Source organism: Bacillus rossius, chromosome 12 (genome assembly GCF_032445375.1).
Source record: "Bacillus rossius redtenbacheri isolate Brsri chromosome 12, Brsri_v3, whole genome shotgun sequence".
Classification (NCBI taxonomy): domain Eukaryota; kingdom Metazoa; phylum Arthropoda; class Insecta; order Phasmatodea; family Bacillidae; genus Bacillus; species Bacillus rossius.
The window spans coordinates 6714244-6736784 of record NC_086339.1 but is presented as its reverse complement, the minus strand read 5'-3'; the positions used below and the strand labels follow the sequence as shown (position 1 = coordinate 6736784).

General features: G+C 36.1%; 3 protein-coding genes across 9 annotated transcripts in view; 2 read left to right on the top strand and 1 right to left on the bottom strand.

The window, feature by feature from the left end:
• Positions 1-10400, top strand: part of LOC134537431 (uncharacterized) — a 12112-nt gene extending 1712 nt beyond the window's left edge. Inside the window, exons 2-5 of one of the 6 annotated variants that reach the window (XM_063377851.1) lie at positions 1088-1199; positions 2732-2953; positions 5356-5398; positions 8519-8610. In XM_063377851.1, coding sequence (XP_063233921.1) covers positions 1118-1199; positions 2732-2953; positions 5356-5387 — 336 coding nt within the window. In that variant the 5' untranslated portion in view covers positions 1088-1117 and the 3' untranslated portion in view covers positions 5388-5398; positions 8519-8610. Of the gene's footprint in view, positions 1-1087; positions 1200-2704; positions 2954-5355; positions 5399-8518; positions 8691-10282 lie in introns of those variants that run through there. The other 5 variants (XM_063377849.1, XM_063377852.1, XM_063377850.1 and 2 more) reach the window with 5 other exon arrangements.
• The window catches only part of LOC134537430 (large ribosomal subunit protein uL29), a 27076-nt gene extending 14515 nt beyond the window's left edge, over positions 1-12561 (bottom strand). The window contains exon 1 of the mRNA XM_063377848.1: positions 12557-12561. Within this exon, the coding sequence (XP_063233918.1) occupies positions 12557-12559 (3 nt within the window). The 5' untranslated portion in view covers positions 12560-12561. The remainder of the gene's footprint in view (positions 1-12556) is intronic.
• Positions 10589-22541, top strand: LOC134537429 (ankyrin repeat domain-containing protein 39). 2 transcript variants are annotated; one of them, XM_063377845.1, is made up of 3 exons: positions 10589-10679; positions 13877-14001; positions 15360-22541. In XM_063377845.1, exons 2-3 carry the CDS (start codon positions 13899-13901, stop codon positions 15794-15796), a joined length of 540 nt encoding a protein of 179 aa, XP_063233915.1. In that variant the 5' UTR covers positions 10589-10679; positions 13877-13898; the 3' UTR covers positions 15797-22541. The 2 variants fall into 2 exon arrangements, with proteins under 2 accessions (XP_063233915.1, XP_063233914.1); XM_063377844.1 differs by having other exon boundaries at positions 10590-10679; positions 13866-14001.

Genomic DNA, 22541 nt, shown 5'->3' with positions numbered 1-22541 from the left:
GGACGTATGTGGCCAGCCTACTGCAGATTCCCATGGTTAGTGAACTAGTTGGAAAGATATGCAGAAAGTTGAACATGTAGAATCCGTACTCGACCCAGTGCGGGCGATGTTGGAAAGTTCACAAATAGTACCTCGTACATGAGGATAGAAGCGCGAACATGGTCCGTCAATACAAAGTTAGGAAACATAAAACTCAAAAACTCGTTGCTCAGAACGAAAGAATTGCGTTATGCAGCGGGTTCCTTCAAAACACACTGATGGCGGGGCCGGCCACGGGGCCGATGCAAAAGAATTAGCAAACTTACGCTATGGATGTTGTAGTCAGTGATGGCAATATGATGTAGACCCCATGGTAGGTGAATGCATCCGACCCCTGTGCCGAGCGAGGGCGATTGGCATGGCCTTGGCAGCTCTAGGCCACTGAAGGCCACGTTTCCCCCGCGAAGTACACAGTGCAGGGAAACGACTCGGGCTGTGATTTGCGGCAGAGTTGCACAGTAAACAATGTTATTTTGCATAGGAAGACAAGTTATTAACTTACTTTGACCAACAATTAGTGATTAAATGAATAATTAACAATTTTTGGGATCAATATCCAATGGACGAGCACATTCACTACAGTGGCGGATGAATACATCAGCACTCATCGATAGCGCTGGTGGCTATTGACCCATCAACCTAGGGGTCGTTCCCTTCACTGCACTAGCTCAAATCACCGATGTGTTTGTTGTATGCACACGCTAAATTGGCGGGTTTCGATGTAACATGTGCGACAGTGGAGCACCAACGGTTGGCGACAACTTTGCGCAATGCCCATACAATATAGATGCCAAGAGAACACACAGTATTTATGGAACACTTCTAACGTGAATTTCACTTTTCATAGACAACAAAATTACTTTAACTAGTTCTGTTATTACTGTGGTAGTACAGTATTAAGAAAATGTCAGGGAAATTATATTACAGATCTGTGTAGATAGCCGGTTATGTGTTAGGTGGCTGTACAGGCTGTTTGAGGTCTGCCTTATTAACGTAATAAATCATCACTCTTTCAGTCCTTGAATACGGGCTCTGTTGGTTGTTTCAGCGACTTTATCTGTGACCGAAGTAGGCATCCATGCCGTACATTCTGGTGCGGGGTAATCTTGCATCCTACGGTCACAAACATCCCTGGAGAGTACTCGTATCTGGTCTCAAAGGTACGCTCCAAGAACGTCTTTTAAATTTTGCTGATGGAAACAACCTAAACTAATGTAGCATTTGCAATAAGTGATGGGCAAAAAACTTAAGTGGGTAGTATCCTTAATTATTTTGCTTATAATATTTTTTTTGCACATTACTTTAATAAATATAATAACTATAGCCATATTTAATTTTTTATAAAAGGCTCTTCCTAATGAACACGTCCTTATGTAATGATTTTTATTAACGAACTAGCGTTGCTGTGGCTCAGTCAAATTGAAATGAAAGTTTAAAAGAGAAAGCACACAATTTGTTTGTGATTTGTTTGAAGTAGGTACATAAATACAAAGCATCTATCTATATATATATATATATATATATATATATATATATATATATATATATATATATATATATATATATATATATATATCTATATATATATATATATATATATATATATATATATATATATATATATATATATATATATATATATATATATATATATATATATATATATATGTCCCTCTGTAAATCTAACTATTTCTATATATATATATATATATATATATATATATATATATATATATATATACACACATACCTTGCTCTATCTCTCTATATATCTGTATATATATCTATTTCTTCCTATCTTTTTACCTGTCACAGGTGTGAGATAGGTATATAAAAACACGTGTGTATCAAAATACAATAGTGTGTCAAAATTTCATAGTAATCTGTGAAGAACTTTTGGAGATTTAAGATTTTGAACAAAGTAACGTTAAATTTTTATTTATGTGTATGGATGGCAAATTTTTATGTCAATCTTAACATGTGCTGAAAGCTTGAAATCATGTGGTATACAATTTTGAATTATACATTCGTTTGGAGCCTAGTCTTTATTTTAATTATTTTTAAGTGTATCATTCATTAAATTAATAAAAAATTGGGTTTTCTGAAAACCACTAAAGGTTAGGTCATGATTTTAGGGGAGAAATATATAATTAAAATAATTATATACCAAAAATAAAGATTTTTAAGATATAGGCTAGATACGAATGGTTAATCCAGAACTGTAGGCCTATACCATATAATTTCAAACTTTCAGCTCATGCTAGGACTAACATAAAAATGTGTTTTTTTAGAGGATTATTTAGCTGGGTATAATTTAGAACTTGCTCAGATAATTTAAATGACAAGATCTTGATTTGTATATAATTATTTATTCCCTTAAATAACAAGAAATATTAATGAACAAACTTTTGTTTTTATGAGAGTGGAATTAAATGTTCAATTAAAATTTATTAAGATATTCTATTTGAAAATATGTTTAAAAAAATTTGATTTTAACCATTGTGGTTTAAATCAGCCAACACTGCTTGATATCATTTTTCTTGTAGTGTTTCCCTAATCCTCGCTCTTTTTTCCTTAGAACCAATTTTTCCTTATTCTCCATTTTCCTTATCCTGCATAGTTACTTTTCTTCATACTTTGGTTATCGCAGACAGACCGTGGTTAGTTGCAGTCGCGCAGTGTTTGTCTCCAGCGTCCGACATCGACCAGTTGAAGGGCTTTGCGTCCGGGGGCTACTGCGACGAGTCGACCATAGTGTACCTGCAGCACCCGTGCGTGATCCTCACGGCCCTCGAGGTGCTGGACTACCGCGTGGTCGCCTCCTCCTCCACGGCCGTGAAGCAGGACTACAACGAGTACATGTGGACCATGAGGAAGGAGTTCTCCGAGCCGGAGCCGCACGCCGCCAAGCCAGGTGAGCCGGCCTCCCGCTGCTCGCGACCCGATAATCTCAGCTTTATCGTTGGAGACCGGTTCAATGACCTCCGGGATAGACTCCAATATCCTCAGAGGCGGATCCAGAGGTTCACCTCGGCGGGGGGCACTCTAGGATTTCAGAATAGCCAGAGAAAAAATGTCTCAAAATTACTAAATTTGTATTTAATCTACTCACACTACACACAACATCCAACCACCAGGTTTTATGATTCTACAAGAAATTCATTAATTATATTAAAATATTTTATTGGTTTCAGAAACAATCATTTTTGTCTGCAATATTAATGTAGCAGACAACTGGTTTTTCGGGGGGCTTGCCCCTGGTGCCCCCCCCCCCCCCCCTTGGATCCGCCACTGAATATCCTCTACACACTCGGGCAAATGCCACCTGTTCATTGGCTGCTGACTTGTGAGTCGTCTCGACTGGGTGGCCTGTGATTCGGCACTTCTATGAGTGAGGGTCTCTAATTGCCCCTCAGTCCTCCAGATTAACAGTGAACCAATGGCAGAAGCAGCACTAAGGTATAATTATTTGAATTTTATCATACCACGAAATGAACCCGCACATTTTTCAGGTCTCTTATCTATCGTGTACCAAGAAATATTTTTAAGTCTTGTTGCAGTGGGAGTGATGTTCTGATTACTTTTTTTTTAATAATAATAGTACTGAAAGATGCATGTGTAAGTGTGACAAGGAAACATTTCGTCAGTATTTTTCTGAATGCGCAGTTTCTTGGTTTCATATATATATAGCTGAAATCATTAAATTGTTGTAAGAACATGGTAAAAAGATTATTTAGACATTGGTGAATAAAAGTTTGGCCCTTATACGAAAATAAAAAGTGTTAGTGCTGGTCAGAAGTCTTGCAAGCCGGGCGCTGTAGTTCTGTGTGCAGGAGTTACTCGGAACAGACAGGCATACCAAACAGTGGAGGGGGAGTAAATATACAACAGGTTTGGCATAGCCCAGATACAGAGACTATTCCAAAAACATTTACCACTGGTACGGTCTCTCTCAAATTCATGATTACAATTGATGCAAAATGAGGAGGACTGCACTTTTTATACAAAAATACATATTAATGCTTCAAGTGACCAGGTATTCCTGATATTCAATCCAAAGTTTGTTGAATTAATTGCCTATTTATGGTACTTTTTAATTATGGCTGTGTGGTTCTGGATTTTTTATGGGTTGTTCGGTTCCAGTTTGGTTTTACATCAAGAACCTCTGTTCTCAGTTCTGGTTCTAATAGAGAAAAAAAATGGTTCACTAAATATGAATTAGGTGAACTGGGTCATTATTGTGTTATTAAAATCATTAAAGAAACACAGAAAAGAGGCATACACTCCTGGAATTAGCCTAAAACTTTAGTGTTTAAAAACTAACCTCAAAACTTGGGATAGGTAGTCAAATTGATGGTGGCATCAAAATCCTGAACACGAAGATACATTCTTATTTTATGGTTCAGCATGATTTTCATTCTTTTTTATATAGTTTTTTCTTTAAATTCAAATCTAATATGTTTTTTATAGTCTACAACTTTAAATTTCTTTGTTTTATGCAATATGTTTTGCTTGCAGGGTTTGTTTATATTGTAATTGGCCTTTTTAGGTATGAACGGTCAGAAATTGTAACATTCCAACCTGCAAAAAACAGTACTACCAATGTATGAAAGGAACTGAAAGACACCAGGTTTTTTCAACTCTGTTAGTTCCTTAACAGTTTGTTTCGTTATTATTTGAAATTTTTCTTTGTTAAAGCAGCATGTTAGCTACATATTCAGAAACAAACATATATTGATATGTTTCAGGATTCTTATCTACAGTTATTAACTAGATCGTTTCTTATAGTGGTAAAAACCAATTCTAAAATCAAGCTTATAACCACACAATTGTTTGGTCCATATTTAATTACAAAGGTGAAACGTTGCTATTTACATTTAGTTTTTGAAACAGCTGGAAGATAAAAGCAGATGGGTTACTTTCTCTACATCCACATATTCACAAGTTTCTCATAAATGTCAAACTGGAACTCCCTTTCGTATTTCTCTGTTTGATTTTATTTCCACAATCCCAACTTAATCTCCTATGCTTTAGTCACTCATAATTTTTAATGTATTTTAGGTTGTGTTGTTCAAGGATTGAAAACAAGCTATGTTATATGTCCATAAAAATGTTTTAAATCAATCTGCCCCGTTGCATGAATCATTCAAAGAATATAACAAATATAATCTGTTGAAACTGTGCTTAGACAAGGTTTCTGCAGGGTATATTTAGTGTTTAGTTTGTAAGAGTGGACTAGAAGCTTGCGTGCAGTCACTGTGTTATCTGAAGTGCACCTGATTGTATGTACTTACAAGTCTGTGTCTGTTTGTGTAGACCTGGTGCAGGTTTCTAACGCCGCGCCGTAGTAGCCAATCCAGTAAGTAGCTACGGAACACTTTGCATGTTGCCGAAAGACTTGAATGCCGCGGACCTTGCACTAGTAGGTGGACTTCATTTGAGCGTAACTTAGCAAACACCTTCTTTAATTTCCATTTGTTGAATATTGTAACATTTCTCCCCATTGCACGCAGTAGCAAAGATATCCGTAGCTAATGCTGGGTTGGTGTTATACAAGTTTTGACTAATAAGTTGCATGGAAATCTTGTTCTTTAATAAGCTTATGTAAAGTTGTGTATTAAGTTCTAATGTGTGTACAAATATTATCTCAATTTTTTTTGTGATTTTTTTTATATTTGCTTCTTTCCTTGTGTATAAATTTTTGCAAGTAATTTATATTTTTAACACGTTCAGCTAAATTAAAGGTGTTTAGCTGTCTGTGCGACTTATTTTCCTACGTTTCAATTTGTACATTGTGTGTTGCAAGAATCATTTATGTGTACCTGTTCTGGCCCGTTATCTATCTAGTTTCTATTTAAAAAAAAAAAAGTTTGTCTGTCCGTATTTGGCACAGTGTTAATACGGCAAGGCCTCAGAGATTTTTTCGAAACTTGTTAGTTCTTAATTAAATTTTTTTGAGATTTTTGACCAAATTTTCCTAATGACTCCTGGCAACTGCCATTGCATTGTTAATGCTTTACTCACATTTAGGTGTTAGTTCAGTGTCTGTGATCTTTGCCATCACTGACAAAGTATTGGTTGAATAAAAATGAATTTGAAGGCTTTTTAAAACTTGAATCCAAGGATGGCATCTTTGGCTTATATTTATTCTGGTCATCTTAGTTATAATAATTTTTTTTTTGTTTCACGAGCTAATTTTTTCAAATAAGTTTATTTTTCCCATTGGAGGCGCGGCAGTAATGTACCGACTGCTAGAGACAAGTATAGTGGATGACAGGCCTGTGTGAAGCCTCGATTACTGCAAATCAATCAAAGCATTTTTTATTATATTTTTGACTTCATCAGGAAATTTGCTATTTGTTTTATTCGAAGCTTTGGTTGTGATGCAAACCTTCGCATCTGATGTGAAGCTTTGCATTTGTTGTAAAGCTTTAAAACATTTCCGACATGTAAATATATATATATTAGTATTCTTTTAGTGCATATGTTTTGCTTGAATTTGGTTACCTGTAAAAATCAAAAGATACACTCCTTTTCCTTTTAAGAATGTTTAATATTAATATTAATGTTATGCATGTTCATTTTATAATCTTTATTGAATAATTTTTATATATAAGGCCCAATTGGTTAAGCAATTAATCAGTTCAAACATGATAAAGTTAATTTTTTTTTAATAAATTTAATACATCTTTCTCAAGAATAATATTTGTAATTCAATTTGACTTCACGGGTATTTAAAATATTCTTTTTTACATTTGCTTTGCATCAAAGAACTAGTATTCATACAGGCCTTACGGTTAATGAGCAGTGTTCTGTGTATAGACGCTGTAGCAAAGCACTGGTGCATCGGCTAGTATTATAATATAATATATAATGGAAATTGATTCAGATTTTTGCTTTACTTCTAGGTATATATTTGTTACGTTAAAGTGGTTTACATTACATTTCAGTTTATTTTTATCTAGATTTTTAGATTAAATCTTAGCGCTTGTATATTCACTAAACAGTGTTTCATAATTTTACCATACCTATTATATTTTGTATTTCTTAGCATAATAATAATATTTTTTGTGTTTAATTTGAGTGCCTGCCAACAGTTATAAACTTCAATAAGCTAGCACTAAACGAATAATTCATAAAGTACGGAGACAGTTATAAAAATGAACATAGAACACATACAAACATAAAATAGGATATGGACAAACACATGACAAAAACACTAAAAACAAGAACTGTAACTCCAATTTTGTGTAATATTTATATGCTGTGATAAGACATTTGTATAACAATACCTTTCAAAAACAGAATTTCCATTTTTCTTCTGAACTGTAATGAATGTGTGTTCATGGTTTCTAGGGCCAGGTCATAGTTAAATTGCTCTGGATTGTCGTTGACTAAATGTTTGTTAAAAAAGTATCCAAACAATTTTTTTTGTATGTTTTCAAGTCTACTTGAATCACTTGTAATTATTGAGTTAAGGATATCTGAGCTATACTGCTATAATATAGACCTTACTACTCTAATATAGAACATACTTAGCACAGAGTCATGAGAGGTAGCCAAATTAGTTAGAAATTACATAAGCCCTAATACCTATGTTGTTTGCACTTGCAATTATATTATCAACATGGTAATGAAAATAAAGTTTTGAATCTAAAGAATACCCAGATAACGCATACGTTGAATTCTCTGTATCAAGTTGTTGTTTATTGCTTAGTTAAAATTTTCTGTATGTCTTCCGAGAATATTTTATGGTTTTAATCTTATTTACATTTAGATTCATTCTGTTATTATGGCACCATTTAGTTTCATTATTTATATCTTCAAGCATCAGTATGCAATTACATACTTGGTGTTCTAATAGTTGAATATATTTTTTAAATCATCAGCATACAGCAGAGCTGTGGAATGCTAAAGTACATTAACTGTGTCATTTGAGGAAAATGACAAATAAAGAAGGCAATAGAGTTCCACCTTCTAGGCACTCCTGACGTTGCATTGAAAGAATATGAAAAAGTGTTCTTAATTTGTACAGCCAAGGATCTTTCATGTAGATAGCTACAAATCCAATTAGTGTTACAGGCATTCAAACCAAAACTACATAGTTAATTTGTTTACAATCAAAAAGTGATTGCATGTATCAAAACTTTACTTAAGTAAAAAATATACTGCTTGCGAGATAATATTTAGCCTTAGGTATAATTGACAAATGTGAATGAATTTGTGATACTAGTTTTTCTTGTTGTTCAAAACTATTTGGAAAACCGGATATTAAATTAGCAAAATTTCTGTAAAAACAAGTATCATGAAACATTTGTCATATTGTTGGATTATATGCTATCTTTATGAATAAAAATATATTTAAAAAAAAATAATGAACAACAATGAAATCTCCTGTTCTAAAAACAAAAAAACAATTGAATCTCGTCCCGACGCACACGTGGCGAAGCGGTGATGGCGGGGTCGGGCTGTGTCGCAGGCTACTAGGTGCGGGGCTGCTGTGATGTCCACCTACTACTACGTGTCGGTGAAGGGTTCGCTGCACTCGAGCGACTGCTGCGTGTTCGGGCTGATCCCCCAGGAGATCCAGGCCATCAGCAAGCGCTTCCCCAGCCCCACCGTCGAGGTGCTCAACGGCATCAGCGTCAAGTGTGAGTCCGCACGTCCACTGTCCCCGTGCCGCGATATGTACTTGCCGTGTTTTAGTAGCATTTCTATCTCTGCTGAATTCAACTGCAATGTTTTTTTTAGAGGCAAATCATAATAATTATTAACTTAGGTACTGTTACTTGATGTAGGCTTCTGGACAAAACGCCATTGCTATGCTCGTGCATGTCTGTAGAAGAAAACTACAAAAAAAAACACTAATCACAAAAACACAAATTAAGCAAATATTGTTGTTGTCGGGATATAAACACCACACAATACTCCACAACAGGAATATGGTCAACAAACAAAGAAAAACAAAGAAAAATTGACTAACAAAATGAAGAAAAAAAACCCACAAATGATGACAGCACAAAAATACTGAACCCAAAAAATTCAGCTCAACAGTTGAAACGAGACAAAAACACAGCAAAACGAAAATACGGGTACTGTTAAGCTTCACATTAATAGAAATGAAGATGTTTATCTAATGAATAAACTTGCTTTGAATTTAGATTTAGAAAAAAATAGAATTACACTCTCAAAACACATTATAAAAAAATTGTATTTAAATTATTTATTCATTTAACGTGGTTAGTAATTGCAGAAGATGGTATCGGGAATTTGTATCGGAAAAGGAGGTATTGGAACCGCTGTAACGTTGACGCTCTAGCATTTCCTTGTTGGTTGACTGTTCTATTGCCCAGAGAGAGAGAGAGAATCATCTTGGTTTTAACTCTTTCTAGGCCATAGCAATTTTTCGTTGTTAAAATTTGAATATTTGTCTTTATTGAAGCATAGCAGATGATTTTATGAAATGCCTGATATTTAGTAGTGATACGTTGCTACAAGTAGAATGCGAAGTAATTGGTAGTAAGTAAGGAATTTAATGGTGAGAATGACTGCAACTCAAATACTTGTCAATAGACGATATTTTATAGTCTCTCCATGTGTACTCTTTGCCTTGGTGAAGGCAAAATTTTTTATAACAAGCCATAAAAAAATGTTATTTACCCAAAAAAAAAGGGGGGGGGGGTGAATCAAAATGGTATAATTTTTGTTTCTATTTCTTCCCTTTAGGCATTATTGTTCTTTAAAACTGTTTTAAGCCAAATATTTTTTTTTGTATAAGTGTGATAGATAGCGAGGGGTCATTACCACAACGCCGAAATACCATAACGCTGAATGTCAAAATTCACCACAACGCAGACTGCTAGAAAACTGCTGTGTACCACAACGCTGAAATAACTGAATGAATTTGTGTGTGTTTCTTAAATGTACCTTAACGCCGAAATACGACCATTATACCTAACCTAACCTAACTTAATCTAGCCTAACCCAGCCCAGCCCAGCCCAGCCCAGCCCAGCCCAGCCCCAGCCCAGCCCAGCCCAGCCCCAGCCCCAGCCCCAGCCCTTGTGGCAGTCCTGCAATGACATTTTTCGGCATTAGTGTATTTTGGCGTTGTGGTACACAGCAGTTTTCTAGCTGTCGGCATTGTGGTCAATTTGGCATTTCGGCGTTGTGGTGCGTCCCCGATAGCGAGCTGGGCTACCGCACGGGCGGGGGAGCACGGACAGTTGGGCGTGTGTGTCGCAGGTCCGCCCATCCAGGTGATCAACCTGCTGGGCGAGCTGGGCTACCGCGTGGTGAGCAGCACGGGCGAGGCGGAGATCGTGTGGACGCTGCAGCGGGAGCTGTAGGCGCCCCGCCATGCCGCACGTCGTCGTCAAGGGCAACGTGGATGGCATGGAGACGAAGGTGTTCGGCCTGACGCTGAGGGAGTTTGAGGAGGCCCAGCGCGTGCTCCAGACGTGCGGCAACCGCGTCGGCCAGGACGGACACACCTTCGCGCACCCGTCCCTCCAGCTGCTGGACGTGCTGACAGAGTGCTTCGGCTTCAGGATCGTGTCGTCGTGCGGCCAGGGCCCGCAGCACGTGCCCATCTGGGTCATGCACCGCCCCTACTCCCGCTACTAGCGTCAATTCGCACGTGGTAGGTCCTCATCTTCCTCCCCAGGTGCTTACAAAGTGACAAGGAGCTTAATACAGTCCCACTAAAACTGTGTTTGTCATGACCCTTGTGCCCCCCCCCCCCCCCCCCCTCCTTTTCCAACCAAGAAAAACCTTTCATTCCCCCCCCCCCCCCCCTTACCACTTACTCCCCCAGAAGTAAATCCTGGATCCTCCCTTGGTTTGATTCTTACTCTGCTATGCCTATGCCTTTATATTGAATTGTTTGGTTTGGAAGACCTGTGATGTGACTAAAGGATTTTAATTCTATTTTAAAATAATAATAATAATAATAATCTAATTATTTGCAACAATCCACTGGATAAAATGTAGGGCTGGTTGCTCATTTCAAATTTGCCACTACTTTGTTTAATATCATTTTGGATAATAGGTTGTATTTGATCTTGTAAAGTAAAAATTTATTTGAAAGATATTCACTTTTTAAACATATGTATTAATGATTTATGCTCCATTAACAAATTATCAAGTTTTTTTCTTTCTCTTTCACTAATAGCTTAGTTAATATTACAATACAGTGAAACCTCATTAATACAAACCTGAAGGGGAGTAAAATATTTCAGTTCGTAATAACGAGGTTCATATTAATGAGGTTCTTGAGCTAATAGGTAGAATAAGAACTCGATAAGAAATATTGAATTCCTACATGTCAGAGCACTAAAAATGTGGTATATTATTATTGTAATAGAAGACAGATATTGACATGCACACTAACAAAATGAACTTAGAAGCAATTTTAATAGTTTTAATAAAATACACTATAACAGACTGATAATTAGTATACATATACATATGTATGTATTCTTATTTAATATGTTTCCAAAGTTTTGACAAAAATGATTAATATTTACCGTACAGTTAATTGCTGTTGAGTGTATAGCAATTCTTATGCAAAGTATGCAAGATATATTTACATAGGTTTAAAAAAATTATTAATTTTTTTCTGGACACACTTATCTCTGTAAATATCATTTACAGCAGAACATATCTTCTCAAATCCTGCAATCAAGTCAATTGGCACATCACTTGCAGCAAGTACATTTTCCAGTGTACGCAAAGCACTGATTGTGTCACTTTTGCTTGGAAGTTTATGCACTACCTCACCATTGTCGTCATCACCATCATTATCCTGACTTGTACCACCCTCACAAAGTGACTGTACAGCATCAGCCCTTGGTGTTTCCTGTAATCCTCGTGAACCAACAAGATCTTCTGCAGTTAATCTTGCACTGGTGTACATACTGTCATCAATATGAACAAACTCATTGAAGTCATTATCAACTTGCACATGTTCTTTTAACTCTTGCCAATCCTCTAAAGGTTGATCACAGTCAGGTTCTTCAACAGTTTGCTGGCCAAAACCACTTTTTGCAAAGCAATGCACAATTGTCTTTTGGCTGATGCTGTCCCACGACATGGCTATACTGCGGATAGCATCCAAAACTGACCATCTAGGAAGCTCAGTCTTTCCTTTTTCACACTGCCTGATAAGGTATTTCACCAAGCGCTGTCTGTAGTTTCGTTTGAAGCACTGTATTATACCTTGGTCGAGTGGTTGTGTCACACTTGTTGTATTTGGTTGCAAGAAGAGTAAGGTAATGTTTTCCAACTTCATACCATGAGCAGTATGTGTAGCATAGTTGGCCAACAAAAACAAAATTTTGCGATTTAGAGTCGCCATTTTCCTGTCCAATTTTAACGACCACAACTGCAAAATTTTTGTGGTGACCCAAGCCTTACTGTTTGCCTCGTAATCTACTGGCAGGTTTTTTGCTGCAACATCTTTGAAACATATTGGCTTGGCAGACTTGCCAATAACCAAGGGTCGAAGTTTAGTACTGCCATCTTGATTACAACATAGTAAAACTGTAAGACGAACTTTACTGTGTTTACCGCCATGGCAGTTTTCACCTTTTACGGTTAGAGTTTTATTGGGCAACAGATTGTAAAAAAGCCCTGTTTCATCCATATTAAACACATCATGTGGTGCAAATTTACTTACGATGGTCTGTACTGACTGAAGCCAGTCACTCGTTGCTGTTTGGTCGACAGCTGCAGATTCGCCACAAATGGTTTTTGTGGCCAAATTATGCCTATCTTTGAAGCGTTGAAGCCATCCGTTGCTGCAATGGAAATCATCAATTCTGAGTCGCAGTGCCAGCTGATCAGCCTTTTCTTGGATAATAGGCCCGGAAATTGGAACTCTGGCGGCGCGCATCTGATGAAACCACTCCAGCAGTTTGGCCTCTAATTCGGAATGTTTACCGACGCGCATCCTTTTCTTAGTTTGATTACTACCTTTCCTGACCGCTTCTTCTATTTTATCTGCTTGCTTTAGAATTGTACTTAAGGTTGATTTTGATATACCAAACTCTTCAGAAAGTTCTGTTTTCGTTTTTTCACCCTGACGAACTGAATTTATTATCTTAATTTTCGTCTTCAATGCAATTTCCTTGCGTTTACGTTTTGCCTCCATTTTAATGTGTGTACGTACAAATTCTAAAGTTTAATAAAATTCTCACGAGATAATTCACTTAAACTTTCATTACAACGTACACAAATATTAAACGGGTTAGGCGTAATATATATTTTGATTTTATTGGTCCGGCACAGATTCAGGTATACAAAGGAAGTACAAAATCGAACGTAAATACAATCCCACGTGAAGTTCGATATATCGAATATTGTACAAACGCGAGTGATTGCTGAAAATATTGAACACACGAACGAGTGATTTTGAAAACATAAGAGTTAAAAACACACTTCGGACACTCAGGCGGGGCCGTATCTTTGTGGTAATCTTTGGTTCGTATTAAACGGTAAACATGACTGTTTGTTTATACGGAAGGGAATTGTTATTGTTCACTATACATAATAACGAGAATTTTGTATTAACCAAACAAATCTTCATTGTGTTTAATGGGCATATTTCACGGGGAAATAGTAATAGGTAATATTAACGAGTCGTTCGTAATAAGCGGGATAATATTAACGAGGTTTCACTGTACATATTATAACTTTTAGTACTATTTCAGATGTTGAGTAGTTAAGTGTGTTCTTATGCTATTTTTGTTTGTTCCATTTGAAGTTACTTTTATCACATTATGCTTGGTTTTATTAATGTAATCAGTTTTCCTGGAACTGTTTTCAGATTTTCCTTAGAGACTAAATAAAATTGAGAGTCATGTCTGATTGTCGTGAGCCCGGATGCAAATGTCTGCCTTCAACGTCTTCTGTGAGTCAGACTATGGATGAAATGGATTTTGAAAGAGGGATCTGGTATGCAGGTAGGGATCACAGTTTTAACTAACGGTAGATACAGTAGAATACCGGTAGAACGTACCTCATTATAAAGTATATTTCACTTTAACGTATTTTTTTTAAGTCCCCGCCAAAAATCGTATCTTCACCATGCAAAATGGTTTCAGTTTAAAGTATCATATTTTCACTATAACGTATAAATTCTACTCGTAGCGTGGCATTACTACACCAAAATTTACTTAAACTGGTAAATAAATTTCCAGCTAAATGATTAATGTTGTAGAACAAACATACACAAATACCACCACAACGTATTATCTAACCTCTAAACCCTGAAAACAAAGTTACAAACAGTTGCGCGCACTACCATAGATTATACCATACATAGTATGCGACGTGAGCAACACAACACCATTCGATACATCAAAACATGGAATTTTGAGAGTAGTATTAATTATTTAGACAATAGTGTTATGCTACGCTAATATACTGTTTGACGTCTGTGCCGGGATATTTTATTGTTATTGTTGAGTTTATTTTCAGGTTACGTTATTTAGACACCGCATTGTATTTGTGCTGCAAAATGAGATAAATGGAGATAAAAAGAAACGAAAGCAATTCACGCTTAAGGAAAAAGTGGAAATACTCAGAGAACTAGACAAAGGAAAAAAGCAAGTCGCAGTTGCGAAGACATAATATGAGATAGAACATTTAGTTCAACAGAGCATCATTCAAGCTCAAAAACAAACTGAAATAACACATTTTTTAAAAGTAACTAAACTTAAATTATACATACACACCAATGTTTAAACTGAAGTCAGATGTTGGCTAAAAAATAATGTATCTTACAATATCGCTATTTTTGTATTTTTTAATTTTTTTTTTTCTCTTTGTAAAGATGATATGTATGTATGTTTCAGTACTAAGTACTTTCAGTACTAAGTACAAAAACTTGAGGTCCCTGTAAGTACTTAGTACTGAGATTCCACTGTATTTAATTCTTAAAATGGCCGGAGATTCGTGTACATTGATAGCCTGGAAAATGATAAAAAAAGATTAGTGCAATTTGTTCAACAATCACACGAACTAAAATTTTTTTTTGCTTTGACAACTTTTAATTCTATTTCTCAATGATTTCATGCATAATTATATACTATACTTCGTGATTCCTGTAAATTTATCCTTTTTGAACCAAACATTTTGATGAGTAGTGTTTTCTACGTACTTGTAGAAATATCAAATTTATTTTTTCCTTTATTGATTTTAACTGACAATAGTTAAAATGCCAAATTTTTTTATATATTAAAAATAAATAGTATTTGTGGTGGTGGTTGAAGAATGGCACTAGGCGTTGTCGTGTTTCACCCGTGCCTCCGGCTCGCAGCCCAGAACAACGACCTGGAGCGCGTGGAGAAGCTGCTGCGCAAGGGCGTGTGCCCCGACGCGCCGGACGCGGCGGGCTACACAGCGCTGCACCACGCCGCGCGTGCCGGCCACCTCAAGGTGTGCACGCGGCTGCTGAACGCCGGCGCCAGCGTGGACGCGGCGACGCGCGCGGGCCACGCCACGGCGCTGCACCGCGCCGCCGCGGCCGGCCGCCTGCCCGTGGTGGACCTGCTGCTGCTGGCCGGCGCCAACACCAAGCTGCCTGACGTGGACGGCAAGACGGCGCTGCACCGCGCCGCCGAGCACGGCCACCTGCCCGTGGTCAAGTCCATCCTGCAGGCGTGCCCCGACCTCAAGTACCGGCGCGACGAGCGCGGCAAGCTGCCGCTCTACTACGCGCGCGGCAACGACGAGGTCGCCAGGCTGCTGGGGTAGCAACTGTGTTGTTGCAGAAAAGTTTTAAAAAGCACGCTTTGAACTTGGTTAAGTACTTAGTAATGAAGTTTCTCTGCATTATTCATAGAAACTGCTGTAATGTAAAAAAAAAAAAAGCCATTACTTTGGGCCGCAGGTTTGTGTTGACGCCTGTCTCATTGTATCCTGCAGCCATCGGCTGAATGATGTAGGGTTACCCGGTGATCTCTCCGGGTTTTTACCCCCCGATTCCGCCCGTCTCGACTCGAGGGCCTCGTGTTTGCGGTGCAAGCTACTGCTGCCGTCACCCGGGGCTGCTCGAGTTACGCATTTCGACCACGTCGCGATCGTTCAGGTTACCGACATTCCCAGCAGACATTACAGGTACCATCTGCAGCACAGCCATGCCTGTTTGCTGCAGTGAGGAGCACACCGAGCACCCCCTTTCGGAAATATCTCTTGGAGAGGGGATGAGTTTTTTTATTTATATATATATATATATATAAAGAGATGAGGGTGGCGGGATTTTTTTCAATTAGTAAAATTTAAAAGTATTAAGGTTATTGAAGCTTAAAATTTTGAACTTTAAATGAAATTCTGGGTTATCAAGCGGTATTGCGGAGAATAGTGTAAAAGCGCTGCGTGGCAGTCGAGAGCAGTGGAGTGGGGTGCTACGCTGGGCGAGCAACGAGCCTGTTCGACTGGGCCTATGGCTGTCAGGGTTCTTTGCCTAACTTCACTAGTAGACTGCAGCAATGGAAAAGAACAGTATGAGTAATACTTTAGTACCACAAGTACCCGTCACATCACTTGTAACGGTACTTTTGCAGCAGATACGCTCTTGGTGAGACTCCTAACACGATGTGTCGTGATGTATCCCGTCAAGTGTTCTTCCTCGGTGGTTTGTAGTCTCACTTCTCCCTACACAGCAATAACTCATGCAAAGATTCACGTGACACTTGGGTATATTTCGAAAAATCTAATAACTAAACGAGAAAGGCAAAGCACGTGCTTTTTGTTACACCTGCTAGCTCAGATCCACGCACTAACCTTCATTTTGTTTAATATCTCAATTTTTAATGGTTAATATTCATTCAATTATATATAACTACCTACATACAGCAATTGACAAGGGAGAGAATGAAACTGAATAGCTAACGGTCTAAAACATGGGAAAAGTCTAACAAGTTTTCAGACATCTAAACGTAATTTTAATCCTGCAATCGTGAATGCCAGTGATTCAGGGCAGCTTTTCCCCAACAGCATCTGAGTATTCTTGGTGCATGGAGTACCTCGAATGAAGTTTGAAACCATGCTGGTGTACATACTTTCGTTAAGTTGGTGACGACTAGTGTCTGCTGGAATGTCTGTTACGAGACTCTGGAGCTAATTGCGCATTTCCTGCAGTCATTTAAAGTTTTTTCCAAAAGTTCAGATTACCGTGAATGGACTGCGTAAATGCTGCGAGGTTTTTTTTTATGTGTGTAGAGAGTGTGGGTAAGCATAGAGGTTGCTGTGTCAGTAAAACTGTATCTAACTGTATTTTTGACAAGGGACACATTCATAGATGTAAGAGTTCTCACTAGCTTACTGTGTGCTGGCATTGTTGCTGTGAAGCAGGTGGGCTTAGAGACAGCTGTGTGTTAGCTAATTCACAAATGAACTTGTTAGTTGATTATGTGTTTTGGTGTTGCAGAAACTTTTTTTTATTATTATTTCATGTATTGCTCTTCGAAATGCTTTGCATTGGTAAAGCCCAGTACACACGGTCATCTTTCTTGTTCGAGAGTGTGTGTATGTTCTACACCTCGTCATGTGCATTGCCTCCAAGAGTGCTATGCTATAAAAGTATGCAATGGGGTAGTTCTTTTTTTTCATTATCATTATTTTAAAACTCCTGTGTGTAAACAAACAGTAAATTTTTGTAGTAGCATTAAAAAAAAATCTTACCTGTGTTTCTACATGCCCTAGCCCATTTTAGTACAGATATACGTATGTATAAATGAAATAAATGTTAGGAAAGAAAATTAACCACTCCAAAAATAAAAATCTCAAACTGGTATCATATGATTTGTGCATTATCTTTCTGACTACAATTGGATTTAGTATTTGTTTTGTTATTCACCTGTGATGATAAGTTACGTACTCAAGAAAGAGGCCCGTGTGTATTAAGCTTGATGAATCTCATGTTGAAGTCATGTTTATTTCATATGTATTCTTGAATACTACCATTTTAAAGTAAGGTGCTTTCCAGTTATAGATTGTTAATTACTGTCTTGATTGAGTGCTTTAACTAAGATTAAAATGAAATTGTTTGGATTTTTTTAAACAGTATCATATTTTGGCAGATGCTTTTTTATTTTTTGCAAAATGATTCCATTACTGCCATGTCAAATTAATTTGTACAAATAAGAATTAGTAATTTTTGAAAATGGGTGCCAAAGTACGTTTGCTATTGGAAAGCACTCTAGATTTTTCGTTGCATTTTAAATGTAACTGTTGCAGTTTACATGATAATGTAAATTGAATAGGTAGCGCCTAAAAATGAATGTGGCCAAATGTAGTGTGTGACGTAAATTATTTTTACATTAAAAATGGTCACATTTTTACAGATTTTTGCATGCTTTCTGTGTTAAAGATGCTATACAGTGTTAACATTAACAGTGAGAATTATGTGTATGCAAATATTAGTGTTTAGCATTCTTATAATATTTGTGTTGTACAAATAGTGATCGGTAGAAAAATTTGTCACTCAAGTTGTCATGAAACGTTACCTTTTCCTTTCTGTATTCTCGCTGGAAATTTTGTGTATGATTCTGAGACTGTTTTTATAATATTCATCAGTGGAGCGGTGAATTGAAGTTACAAAAAAAAATTACCTGGCAAGAGATAATAAGTGTGGTTCAGGTTTACCTTAAAGGTCACATATTTCATTATTTAAATTTTGATACCGAATGAGGCTAAGAAGAACCACTACAATGTGTATGAACTTAGATTTACTCAATCACCATATTTTACCTTAAAATAATGAACTGTATCTAAATATTTGTTGCTTGATTATTTTTTTCCTTAAAAGCTATTAGTTTCATAATAGTGAATTTCCTTAGTTGTAGCATGTGGGGTATTTCTAATTTTATAACTGTAAATAAAATTTTGTAGGTTTTTTTTAAAATGTTATTGTTATTTGAATCAAAATAGGTGCAGATGGATGAAAGCTTATTAGGTTCAACTTTTAACCGTAAAATGGCTATTTACGAGCTTTGGAACATACACTGCATCATATTCTCTCAGTAATGTTGTTGCTGTTCCTCTCAAACTAGCAAGAGAGAAAAAAAAAACAGTTCTTTGTGTTTTGCTTAGCTGGTGAATTTCTAAGAAGAGTACAGTGTTAGATTTATGTTACCCTCTTTTATCGCATAATCGTAACACGCGCGTAATCGTCGCACCTATATTTTTGGCCGTCAAAATTGGGATAAAAAACTTTTTGCTTAAACGTCGAATGATGTTTTTGGTCCCGCTATTAGATTCTGAGCGCTTTGTGTAGGTATCTTTTCCATATAAAACTATGTATTTTAAAGTATAAATCTAATATTTATTCGGAAATTACCACTTATTTAATTAACTGAAATACGAAATTGTCTTATGTGTAAATTTTCTTTTAAAGACGTTTTTAAACGTTATTATCTTTATCTGATCATCTGTGTCGCCCCGGTGTAGATATATTTTCCATATAGATGATGTATTTTAAAGTAGAAATATAATATTTATTTGGACATTAACACTTACTTATTTAATTAACGGAAATACAAAGTTGTCTGACCTGTAAATTTTCTTTTAAAGACTATATTAAGACTATATTGTAAACTCTAAACTCTGTTAATGGTAGATAGAGGCTTGGTTTAGCATGATTTTCTCTCTTGGTGTGCCATTGTGCTATTTCTTTGCCACTGGTGTGAGACTGTGTAATTCTGCTTATTTTGGTTTGCACATTTAAAATAGGTAAGAATCACGTGATTGCTCTTGAACTACATAATCTTGATGGATGCCACTAGGCATGTTTTAATTTGATGTCTTATAGCATGAACTATTTTTCCATGTGCTTGTGTTCAACTATTTGCACTTTTCAGCAATCTGAATGTACTCATAAAGAGTTGTGATCTGATTTTTTTTTTCTTTTTGTAAGTAAGAGTGCAAAATGACTGCATTTCCAAATCAAGTATGGAAAAGCAGAAGGTTGAGAGGAAGTTCAAATTTCCACTCAGTGATGCCACTGCAAATAAAGTAAGTAGCATGTCAGAGCAGTTTGCTTTTGTTTTGCTTCTAAAGGGAACATATTTGATCCTTTTGTCATTGCTTAAAAGATTATGTGTCTGTACTTGTATCATGTGTGTCGACACACGGTATTTAATATAATGTGCTATCTTAAGCCATATTATTTAGAAGCTGGTCATGACATTCAATCAAATTTGCCAAATTATACAGTAATATAAAATTGTGCCCTCTTACACCACCCAGTGGATGTTGCTTGAAAAGCTAATGTTATTGGCACTCTTGCATTCTCAATGTTTGAGATTACGTTGTTTCTTGCAATGGTAAATTTTTTAGACTTATATGAAGCTATAAGGTATAACTTTACATAATTTTTACAAAAAAATTCTGATGCTTTGAAGAATCAACATTACTAAATTCCAGATAAGTTGTTAAAAATTATTTACCATATTGTGAAAAAAAGATAGCCAATGTAATTTGATATAGTATTTTATGTATGTGATCTGTATATTACCTATATAAATACTAGTATGATGTTTATTTTGAGCCATTTCTATAAAGGTTGAATTAATAATGAAATACCTAGATTATTCTGTATCTAATGCTGTGTAACATGAAATTAATAATGCTCTCGTGCCATTTTCGTTATTTTTATAGAGCTTGTTTCCATTCAAACATGTAAATCTGGTTCACGTGGTTTCATAAATGTTACAAAGTCACGAGAAGGAACAAATGATATTTTACCGTCCACTTGGAAAACTTGGATTGCATAGTGTAATGTTTAACTGTTTTGTTGATGTTGAATCCAATAGTATAATTTTTTTTATTGGAATCAGCATATAAAAAATGGCAAGTCTTGACGTTGCTTGGAAATGAGTACCCTGAAGTTGAAATTAGCAACTTGGATTGTGAAAACTGCAGTGTAAAAATGAAGATGTCGTAGAATTAAAATTTTACCTTTTGCTGTGAATGTTACAGATTTTATCTAACAGGCACTACATTTTTATGACCATTTAAATGTTTTCTGAAAATTAAATAAGTAAAATTGTTCATTTTTGCTTTTTTTAATACTTTGTGTTTATTTTTATTTTCATGTATAATTGGCTTCTAAATATTATTCCATGATTTTCTCTCTCCGCTAGTCACAATTTTTAAGAACTGTTAATATTTTTGTTCACAAAATTTCCTTTTTTTTTTTTTTTTTTTTTTTTAATGTATAGAAAGTGTTTTTTTCTTTAAACATAGCAGTACTAAAACTTATAAATAAGAAATTATGTAATCAGTATTTGTATTTTTATAACAGCATAGATATCCTTGTGTAGTATAATTTTTACTAGTGTTATTTTTTGATTAAAGAGAATGTATAGTTTCTGCTTATATAGTTAATACTTCAGGTAAAAAATGTATGAACTAGGTAGTTTAAATTTAAATGTCAGTACTGATTGCAAATGTATGTTATAAATTAACAATGTAATTATAATTTTGTACTACTGTATTATTAGTATAGTGAATATTTTTAAGATTGTATTTTTGGCACTTTTTCCTGTCTTAAAGCAACACGTTTATTTTACTAAACATAAATCTTGGTCCTAGATGTAGTTGCAAATTAACTCATTCTTTGTGCTGAAGCTAATAGTTCCGTTACCAAGACTTCTTACATGTGACATTGTGATTATATTGTGTTTTAGAGTTCGTGAATGTGTTGACTTTCTTTAGAAGATAGTGGCAGTGGAATTTCATGTATCACGTGTTTAGTATAAGATGAAATATTGTACATAAGAATAAACACATTAAAAGCTGTAAAGAAAGATAATGGTAATATTCTTGTAGACAAAACCAAAGTGATATCCCCTATGGCTGAATATAATAGGATGGTTTTTACCGAAACTGCTTGTAAACTTGTATCTTGGTGCTGGAAGATGTGGATTTACAGCGATGGGAACAGCTTAGTTGAAAAACCACACACTCTGCTCTTTACGATGTTCTGAATCTTAGGGAGGTAAGAGAGGTGTCAGTAGGCTTGACAGGTGAGACTAGATAACACTGGAATGCGGCTGCTAGCAAAGGCACCCCTCTCCTCACCCTTCTTCCTGATCTTTCCTGGTGACGACCAAATATCACAGCACACACTGCTCTCTGACGATTGGCTTATGAACTACAGATATAAAACTCTTTTCGTTAAAATTGCAGCTTTTTTTTTCTTCTAATTGCTGCTTGCTGCTTCAAAAAAGGCCATGGCAAATCACTCTACCGACTGAAAGTGGCACCAGAAAAGCTGTTGGTAAATGTAAAATAGTTTTTAATTTCTGTGTGTTTGATTTTTACCCCATAAAGTATTTTTAATGAACTCTTAATCAAAAAGTTTGGGTCGCGTTACATTTAGAGTTAACAGTATTTTGAGGTAAATAACAAAATAAGGTATCTGGTAACTTAAAATCCTTTGGCTGAAGTAATGCGAACATGCCAGATTGGAGGAATTTGCATTGCAGCTATCATG